The sequence below is a fragment of the Monopterus albus genome, unplaced genomic scaffold, assembly GCF_001952655.1.
Source record: "Monopterus albus unplaced genomic scaffold, M_albus_1.0 scaffold373.1, whole genome shotgun sequence".
NCBI classification, from domain to species: Eukaryota; Metazoa; Chordata; class Actinopteri; order Synbranchiformes; family Synbranchidae; genus Monopterus; species Monopterus albus.
In genome coordinates, this window is record NW_018128253.1 from 584164 (window position 1) to 595060 (window position 10897).

At 42.8% G+C, this 10897-nt stretch overlaps 1 protein-coding gene across 3 annotated transcripts in view; it reads left to right on the top strand.

Annotated features, from left to right (window-relative positions):
* Positions 1 to 10897, top strand: part of smpd3 (sphingomyelin phosphodiesterase 3) — a 103885-nt gene that overhangs the window by 51446 nt on the left and 41542 nt on the right. For all 3 annotated transcript variants that reach the window (XM_020585698.1, XM_020585699.1, XM_020585701.1), the window contains 2 exons: positions 4616 to 4715; positions 4880 to 5244. In XM_020585698.1, coding sequence (XP_020441354.1) covers positions 4943 to 5244 — 302 coding nt within the window. In that variant the 5' untranslated portion in view covers positions 4616 to 4715; positions 4880 to 4942. The remainder of the gene's footprint in view (positions 1 to 4615; positions 4716 to 4879; positions 5245 to 10897) is intronic.

Genomic DNA, 10897 nt, shown 5'->3' on the forward strand with positions numbered 1-10897 from the left:
AACAGAGACGTCTCGGTTGACGTTTCTGTGTAGTATGGGGCTAGCCCAACCGAGGGGATATAATGTATAGGCCTGGTGGGTTCAGGGTCTTTCATCTTACATCTGCCTGCGTGCATGTTGGAGGTGCAAGATACCTGAGCGTGTAATGTAAATTTTTACCTGTGTTCGTTCATTGAATAAATCAGCACTGTATTGAAGCTACTTGGACTGCCTCGTCTCTCAGAGTTAGCATGGTACAAGAACCGGAAGACTTCAAAGGTCATTTTAAAATGACACTGTTTTTGTTTGATTAACAGACAAGCTGCCACACTGCTCTCTGATTACAGCACCACTCATCATATGGTATTCATACTGGACACTAGCTGCAAAATTTCACCTATTTGTGATGTAAAATGTGGCACTCGGGATTCATTAATGGCAGATGCACACATCTAACAAAATATTAACAGTTTTAAAGAGCCACTTCAAAAAAGCAATGTCCACAGTGACATAGTTTCCCCTCACTGTGGCAGGGCAGCTTCCTGAGCTGGCCTCTGCTGTGCCTTTTTGGTGATGGTCCTGATGTTGGGCGTCTACTTCAGGTCCTGGGAGATAGTGAAGCCCAGGAACTTGTAGGACTTTACTGCTGATACAGTGCTGCCAAGTATGGTGAAAGGGGGTAAGGTGGGGGGGGCTCTTCCTGAAGTCCACTGTCATCTCCACTGTTTTGAGCGTGTTCAGCTCCAGGTTGTTGCGGCTACACTACAGGACCAGCTGCTCAACCTCTCACCTGTAGGCTGACTTGTCCTCATCTCAGATGAGACCAATGACCGTTGTGTCATCAGCAAACTTTAGGAGTTTGACAGAGGGGTCCTTCAAGATGCAGTCGTTGGTGTAGAGTGAAAACAGCAGAGGGGAGAGCACACATCCCTGGGGGGCACCTGTGCTTATTGTCCAGGTGCTGGATGTGGTTTTCCCCAGCCTCACCTGCTGCTTCCTGTCTGTCAGAAAGCTAGTAATCCACTGACAGGGACAGTGAGCTGGGTCAGTTTGGAGTGGAGGATGTCTGTGATGATGGTGTTGAAGCACACACTTTCAGGCAGGACGGGGTCACACCATCTGGGCCTGGTGCCTTTCTGATCCTTTGTTTTTTAAAGAGGCCACACACATCCTTTTCACAGATTGTTAGAGGTGGGGGGCTGGAGGGAAGGATGGTGATTGTCGGGAGAGCAGCTGCGGGGTTTGAGGTGGGAAGGGTGAGGGGGGAGTGTTGATTGTCAAACCTGCAGTAGAACACATTCAGCTCGTTTGCTTGTTGACAGTCCTTCACAGCGGGGGTGGGGGGGTGGGTTTCCTATAGCCAGTGATGGTTTTCAAGCTCCCCCACACAGACGAGGGGTCGTTGGCTGAAACCTGATTTTTCAGCTTTTCAGAGTAGCTCCTCTTTGCTGCTCTGATCTCCCCTGTCAGTGTGTTCCTGGCCTGGCTGTACAGAGTCCTGTCCCCACTTCTATAAGCCTCCTCTTTGGCATGACGAAGCTGCTTGAGTCTAGCTGTAAACCAGGGCTTGTTGTTGTTGTTGTTGTTGTTGTTGTTGTACGTGCAGAAGGTCTTTTTGGGCACACACACATCCTCACAGAATAATGATATAAGATGTCGCAGTGTCAGCGAATTTGTCCATGTCTGTAGCTGCAGTCTCAAATACACTCCAGTCTGTGCAGTCAAAGCAGGCCTGTAGCTCTGACTTCTCAGTCCAGCTCTTCACTGTTTTGACTACAGGCTTCGCAGCTTTAAGTTTCTGCCTGTAGGTTGGAATTAGATGGACCATACAGTTGTTGCATTCGGTTCTTGTACCATGCTAACTCTGAGAGAAACAGTCCAAGAAACTTCAAAACAGTGCTGATTTATTCAATGAACACAGGTAAAAATTAACATTACATGCTCAGGTATCTTAAACCTCCAACATGCACGCAGGCAGCTGAAAGATGAAAGACCCCGAACCACACCACAAACTTGCAAAATCGCAGGGTGTTCAAATACTTCTGTTCCTCACTGTATGCCTTTGGAATTTTTTTCATGTATTTATCCCTGAAAATGTTTGTGTTTGGTCTCTCACAGCCAGCCAACATTCCCTTGGATTGTGTGCCATTGCTATGTGCTTCTGTCTCTCCCTGTAAGCCCGTGTGTGTAAGCACTGCTGCTGCTATTCACCTGATGTCAGAGTCGGGGCGTACTGATGCTCTGTACAGCAGCGGCTGAGACCGATGGGTGTTTTCTGGGTTTGGTTGTTGATGGCATCTGTGATTCCTGAGAGAATTCTTCACAGGTTACAAATAAAAGGTTTTGAACAGTGGAAGCCTTTAGTGTAAACACAGAATCATAAAAGAAGCATCGAGGAAACAAAGCCAGTTAAAGGTCATCTCCCCTCTCAGCTGGTCACCAACCCTCCACCACGTGTCACCATATACCGTAGGCGCTCGTGCCTTCCAAAGAAGGAGGGACATGTAGCCAACGTGCCGTAATCACAACAGTGCTGATGCTTCAGTTAATTAAATAGTAGTTGTTTCTCTGTTTCCAGTCCCCAAGTTGAACTGAGCCAAAGATCTGGTGTTTATCTTGTCCATCTAATAGATGGATGGATAGATAGATAATTACTTCAAGTCAAGATCTTTTTTAAAATATTGGATTAAATGTAAATAATGCAAACATCCTGGTAAGAATGTGTTAATGAAAGCGTCCTGTTTGTTTTGACCTGCTCTGTTACACTGGTCTATGGCCAAAATGCTGCCAAAAAACAAAAAAATCTGTTTCTGGGCGACTGAAAACAAAAATGAGATCCTAAATTGTTAACTGACTCTGGTTATGTGGCACTGACAATGTATGACTTTCGCTAAGAAATTGTCCAGTTTCAGTAAGGAGGACCTTGAAGCACCTTAGGTGAAACATTAACCTTTTCTTGTTGTTTGTACATTCCAACTTGGAAGCAGAAATCGTTTTTCTTTTCTTTGTGGACCAACTCCTTGGTGTTTTCTCTGCATGTTTATTAATGGGACAGGTTCTCTTGTTTACTGTAAACTGTGCACACCGGGAGATAAACTTTTTTTGAAGACCAGGAACAATCCAAATGACAATTAGGACTAGGGTTTCTGGTGAAACCTAAAACACTGAGCTATAAATAGCTTATTTTAATGAGGAACAGCTGCAAACTGCACTTAAATGCCAGGCATCAATGCAGCAAGTGGATCTGTGCTGGATTAGTGCTTATGTTGGGAGGTAAACCTTCTCTGCCTGCTCATTCCTCTGTTCATTCAATGTGGGTGAAACTCTTACCATCACAGTCATATCTTCACTATACGGGAGGTCACAACATCAGTCCTCAGTAGACCATCACACAGTGCTGTGTTTACTCAGTGAAGCAGTGTCTGTTGACTTTCTAATCTACCAGACAAGCCCACATCTGTCAGTCAGCTGTCTTTCGTGCATACAGCAGGCCTGAATGCAACGTGTGGACAAAACATGGTGAGCTTCAGCTGTGTGGGGTCATTTGTCGTCCTGTATATGAGACAGCGTGTTAGTGTAAAAGAGTGAGGTAGCAGTGTCAATCTGATGGTCGCTGTGGGACACATGAGGTCAGGCTGGAGTTCTCTTTGTGGCTTCCTAAACCCCCTGGCTGTCGGTATCAATTAATTAATCTATTTATTATTTATTCATGCTGGTGGGATTGATTCTCATCCTACACTAGACTGTGTTGGTATTAAAGTCCATAGAAAAGCATTTGATGACAGTAAGGTCTGACTAAGTTGTCTAAAGCAGGAAAAAAGAATCTTTTGATAGCGTCACATTGAGTGTGTTCCTTTTTGTTACCATTAATTGCCTGTACTCATAGGAACTAGAGCTTAATGATTAAAACAAGATGGGAGCGTTATTTCTGTTGTGACTGTAGAGCTACTCTTTGTACATGCTTTAACAGGTTAGCAACCTCAGCAGGCTTGTACACAGTGGCTGAGCTACTTCACTACTGTTAGTTGTGTGTTTACATTTACCTACACCTCCAGCACAGTACACACCTTTGTACAGAGACCAAATGAAACAGTTAAATGAAGGCTTCCACCCAGGCTGGCTACAGTTTGGTTTTCACTTGTGCCTGGATGTTTGCTAGTTTGCTAGTTTTGCTAGTTAAGTTGAGACCTACTAGTTTTGTTAACAGAAAATTAAAACTGACAGCAATATCACAGAATCTTAACACAAACACTGATACATGAACTAAAGGATATTAATTATGTATACTGATTTGATTAGCGATCCGTTTCACTACATTTCATCCCTCTTCATCTGTATAAGAGTTCCTTCAATCTTAATTCAATCCACTACAGTTTATGAAGTATTTGTGTTGGAAACCTGAATGTCTTAAAAAACATATATCAAAAAACAAAATGCACTGACACAGAATGTTCCTCTACAGAAGACAAAGCACAGCTGTGATGTTTTTGCCTGTAGACATACGAGCACCTGTTTGTTTTTTGCATACATTCATGAAGATATTTATGAGGTCCATTTGGCTCACGGCGTGCTTGCATTAGAGTAAGTTAACACTGACCTGAACCCCCCCATCTATCGATCTGCTCCCTTTCTCCAGATCCTGAGGAAATAGTGATGTTTAATGGCGGCGCCTTCCGGAGGACATTGCAGCTCCTTGCAATCATAGACCCATCATCAAGAGGAAAGCTCTCATCATGGTAACCCCTTGACTCCAGTGTGCTCCTTGACCCCCTTGTGTAATTGCTGAGACAGGCCTGCATGTGAAGATAAAAATCAGTGAACCATGTAGTGTTGAATCAGATTATTTTTCTGCTTATGTAATCTCCAACATTTGTACTGGCTTTTATGTTGGTGTGGACAGAGCGTGCAAGGTGAGGTGAGGAGAAAGTGATAGAGAGGAAGACAGAGAGAGAAAGAAAGAAAGATGGTCCTCCACACCACCCCGTACTCTGGCGCCTGTCTGCACTTCCTGGACGGCTTGTCGTGGAGCCTGGTGTTCCCCTGTTACTGGCTCTTGGACCGGCTCCTGGCCTCCTGCGTGGCCACCTCGCTGGAGAAGCGCCAGCGCTCCCAGGACCCCTGCTCCTTCCTCACTCTGTGCATCCTGATCTCTGCACCCCTTTACCTGTTCCTGCTCCTCGCCTCCCTGCCTTTTGCCCTGCTGGGCTTCATCATCTGGGCGCCCTTGCAGGCCGTCCGCCAGCCCTACCTGTACACCTACTGCAGGTCAGTACAGCCTTTGGTAAGAGCAGCACAGATGTGTTTACTGCTGTTATTAGACAACTGGTAGCCTCTGCCTTAAGACTGGGGTGTTGCTAGTGTTGCATGCCACAAACCCTTTAACATTCTTATCCCTTCACCTCCTCAGTTTCTTTCACATCACTCAAAAGGATAGACAAATCAGAAGTGATTTTCATCATTTAGCCTCCCAAGTATACACATTTTGCTTTGACTTTTGAGCAAAGAAAATGTCCCACTCAGGGTCTACACAGAAAACTGTCTCTGGGATTACTCTTATATACATTTGTCTTGCAAAACAATTTTATGTGAAACATATCTGAGTCCACTGTGTGGTTGTATCTAGGCAACAAAAGGACTTTGGTTAATGTTAGGGAGAGATCATAGTTTTGGTTAAATGTTAATAAAGTAAACATGTGGTGTCTGGTGCTTCAAGTCAAGGTTACAACCTTTTCCTGACCTTAAACAGGTGTCTGAAGGCCTAAACATCAGTCAAGCTAAATTTATCACTTTGTGGTTGTGCATCTCTGCCCACCAAAGCGAATCTTCATTGCTTGCTGCTGTTACTTGCTAACTGTGGAAAGCTTCCATGAGGAGGGGTGTTCTCAACAAATCATTTCCTAAATAAATTATTAAAAACTATTTTTTTCACAACCATATTCCTCAGTTTCAAACCACTCTGTCCACAATTTAAACATTTATTTTATTTTATCTCATTTTAGGGTTTAAATTTTTTCTTTAAATTGCTTAGTGTAAGATGCTACCACCTGCAGCCACCACTAGGGGTTGCTGCAGCACCCTTACCAACCCCCTTCCAATACCTATGATAATCAGCAGCTTAAATCCTTTGTGATCCTTTGTCAGTTTTAGATTAATTCAGCAACACTAGTGCTATGTTTCAGTCCTCTCGCTGTGATCTCAAATAACAGGCCATAACATGAACCCACTTTTAAACAGCACTATGCCCATGATAGTGTGACCCTCGTAATATGATTGCTAAACCATGAAAACCTACATTTGGAATGACTGTGATATCGTTATTAGTTTGAAAGTTATTCAAGAAAAACGACAGACATCTTTTCAGTGGTTTATGGGTAAAACAGGGACTTCAGTGAGTGGATCGTGGGCAAAGCAATGAAAATGTTACATTTCTGCAAGTTTGTGTTTGAGGAACTATTGATGCAAGTCTGTTACTGGCTGATTGTTGGACTATGGAGGCACATCACATCCTGGGCTCCCCCTCTGCTCAGCTGTGAGTGTGGGAGGAATGCAGCGCCTCTCTCCTCTAAACAGAGACTGACACAGAAAGTTGAAAAATAAGCCATTCGAGTGCAGACTCATGGTTCATTTGAAATCCACAGAGCCAGATGTACACATAGGTAGGAGATTTTAAGAGGCTGAAAATAGAGTCATTATCTCCAGTAAATAGCCTGCTCATTGGTCTGGCTTCACGCTGCCAGGCTCAATCAGTTCTTAAACACCCACCTAAATGGCTTCACACCATAACCACAAACTCTGAAATTATGTATTTAACTCTGTTTGCTGTGGAAGAGCAATACTCTCTCTCCCAGCAGCTCAGCTGATGTCTTATTGAAATGGACTGTAAACTGTGAGATATTCCTCTCATCATCTGTTTGTCTTCAGTAATAAGAATATGGTCCCAACATTAATGTGATACTGCTTTATTAAATTTTGTGGGATCCGCCTTTTTAATAATATAGGATCAAAGAGTAGCGATCCAGCAGTGAGCCAGTGGAGGTCAGTAGAAAAGACAGGAGATAGAGTCTTATTTGGATAGAAAAACACACTTCAGCCTGTGATTTAAACTTAAACTAATTAGGCACAATACCATACTGTCTGATACACATACAGACTACCATAGGAGAGGGAGACGGGAGGGCCAAGGTAAACATATTGAGACCTATATATTAAAATAATCTTTTAAACCATGACAAGTTTTAATGTTCTTTTATACATTTGTCTTTAAAATCTTACCATTTCTGAGCCAGTTTTACTGAAATGTGTCAGGTTTGCCCAGCTGCACCTGACTCTCTCACCTCCCTCACGTTGTTCTCTTATTTAGCCCCTGATTACACCACCTGGCACACCTGCACCACATCCCTTGATTGTCACCAGCTGCACCTTATTAGTTCTGCCCTTACTTATACCCTGCTCACCCATCACTCCCTTGCCAGTTCGTTCTAGTTTTCTCAGGCCCTCACTGCTGCAATTGCATTTTACCTTTTCCTTTTGTTGTCATTTTTATATATTTGGACTCCCTGCTGCCACTCTCCTCCCATGCTGCTTTTCTTCCCCCACGGACTACTACCTCCGGACCTTGGCTCCACTCAACCCTTCCAGTCTGCCCCGGTCAGGTTGATGCATAGTCAACAGTTACCATCTGTACTATACCCTGCTTTCTGTCTTCTTAGTAACCTCCGTTGTCCACCGACCAGCTCAGGAGTGACCCCCAGTGCTGTTGCTCGGCCCACTCTATCCATCTCATCATTGTACTACTATCTGCTGCTGATCGACACCCGGTTATCCAGTTCATCTCCACCTGCCTTATTTTACCATTCACTGCACTGTTTATAATAAATCACTGCTTGCACTGAAGTCAGCTATCTGGGTCCGCCTTTCTTTTGCTCACTCACGCTCCCGTGTACGAGCAAACATAACAAAATGTGGTGGTTGTGGTGCATGTCTGTCTGCAGACACTGGGGCAGGGGACAAATTCAGTAAAAGATGGTGTTTACATACAGCTTCTTCCACAGAGCAGCAGATCTGATCGTACTTTAGAGCAGTGGTCCCCAACCTTTTTATCACTGCAGACCGGTCAACGCTTGACAATCTTACCGTGGCCCGGGGGTGTTTGACTTTGCACTACAGTGAGGAACTCACAAGGTACATGCTTTTTCTTTCCCCTTTAGGGGAATAAAATCCAAGCAGGAACAAACCAAACTACAACTAAACATTTCACAAGCACAACGTTTTACCTGTCAACTTGTTCATGATGTTTAGATACTGTGCATTAGAGACAAATCTGGCAGTTACAAATTACAGTATGAGGGTAGATTTTTTTTATCACATGTTCAGTAAATACCAATAAATTAAATAGTTTGATAGATTCCGAACTTCTGCTGCTGATTTGACAGTAAATGCACCAACACTACTATTTTCAGTAAAACATCAAAGATAAACAAGGCCATATATAACTTATTTCTGACTGCCACATTATAATTTAGTCCAATCATGAAAATGCACCAGTGGCATTCCTTTATGCACTGTTAATGTAGGTAATTCATATATACAAAACCTGTACATATTTGTTTAATGCAGACGGATACTCTAGTCACTTGAAAAGCCACATTATTTGCATGTTTAAAGACCTTTGTCATTGTACATTATATTTACAAAACAAAATATACCCAAAATGTCAGAATAAAGTGACACAATCTTAAATTATCCCCCTCATATCTTTCATGTAAGACCTTTTAATATACCTTTCAAGAATAATACACTTATGTCTACAAACACTTACTTGAGTTACTTTTTTGTTTTATTAAAGCCATTTATATTCATGGTTACACAAGTGATGATAAAGATATAACCTTTAGTGAATAAATATTGATTAATAAATAAATACTGGATTCATAAAATAACTCCAAACATATCAGTTTCGTTAGGTAGGTAAAGCGAATTAAGCTCTTCCCTAACTTTAGGAACAAAAAGCTTTCTGAGGAGCATCAGTAATGAGCCCCCTACTAATGTTTGAAACATGTCCAAAATGCCTCTGTTGACGCGCCGTCCCCACAAATCCAGTTTGGCTTTAAATGCAGCTACTTTATCTGCCAACTTGAAGACAGTTGTCATTTTCCCCTGAAGTGACAGATTGAGTTCATTGAGCAGGCTGAATATGTCGCACAAGTAAGCCAGTTTTGGCGCTCAAGTGACCGAGATGTAACCGAAAGAATGCGGTCATTTTTCAAAATAAAAGATCGTTCAGACTCAGATAATAGATAAAACGGAAATAATTAATGATTTCTTGTGCGGCCCAGTACCGGTCCGCGACCCGGGGGTTGGGGACCACTGCTTTAGAGCATGGATCAACTGGAGGCCAACAGGTGGCCCACGGGCGGCGAACAGGCAGCCAACGGCCAGGCCATGGACGGGCCACGGGTGGCCAACGGGAGGGCCAACGAGCAGGCCATGGGCGGCTATCGGGCGGGCCACAGGCGGCCAATGAGCGACCAACAGGCGGCCCACAGCATATTAATGAGATCAAAAAGCATGAGGAGGAAAAATGGTTTCTGCTATTTTGAATATCTAGAATATTTTCCTAAAACCCCCTAAACAAGTAAGATGAGAATAATTTTATTAGGAATGACTTGGTGACCCCAAATATGTGCCTTCTAAAGATCCTACACATATATCTGTCACCTTACAATTAGTGAGTAGCCCACACAACTTGATGCAGGAGTCAGACACACCTCACTCACAAAGCTATGCTTTCTTTGCCGATTGGGCACTGAATAGCAGTAGCCTATGACTAGATTTAGACCCTGTGCAAAATACAGTGGGTATTATCACTGCACTTACCAAAAGTGACCGGCCACCAGAAACAGATTGGAGTCACACATTGCCCACTTTATTTCCACCTACAGCTGCTTTTGTCTGAATTAAACCATCACAAAATACAAAATAGACACAGTATGGTTGTAACGATGGTCTGTCTGTTTCCCCCAGACAATGTTCTAGGCACGGTGTTAAGAGGATGATGGAGGTTTTGCGCACACATGCTAAAATGTTTGGTTTTTATATCTTGCACAACACCTTTTGGTTGGTAATTTCTATGTAAAGGTCACGTAAAACAAGGAGAGTATGAATAAGATGAATTTAATGCACTCAAATTACTGTCAAAGCTCCCAGTTACTTCACAATCAAAGAACAAACTATCTTTAAGACAAGTAAATAAATAAAAATAAAATCCACATAATGAAATATATTAAATAATACAACTATTTGAAAAACCCTCAAGTTGGTGCAAACTGCAGTTTGAACTGCTCAGCAATTTGAAACAAACTATTTTCATAGTTATTGCTTATCAACCAAACTCAATTATAACAAAAATATACAGTAAGCTTAACACATTATCATTAAAAGCTTTGATTTAAATTTATGAGGTCAACAAACTGGAACCTGGGCAAACTGGGATTGCGAGTGAGAGCAGACGTGTTTATTGCTTCACTGTCTGTTCTACGATTTTTCACTTCTGTTCTTTTCATATTGTCAAGGCTTTGAGCTCTGAGCAAAACTCTACAACTACTAAAATGCCTCCAAAAGGGAAAAGAGCTAATAAATCTGAGCTGAACGATGGTGTTGAGGTGGAAGAAGAATCTTTTTCAGCGGCACAAGTTGCTGAGATGATGGAGCGGCAGCGCAGTATGCACACTGCGCTTATGTGCCAACTAAATGAGAGTTTCCAGGGTTTTGTGAAGCTAATTATGGAGGCTCATAACAAGAGGTTCGATGACTTGATCAAGGAAATGCAGCAGATAAAGATAAGTTTGCAGTTTACCCAGCGAGAGGTGGACGCGATTAAAGCGGACGTGGGGATGCATGAAATAGCTGACAGAGACAC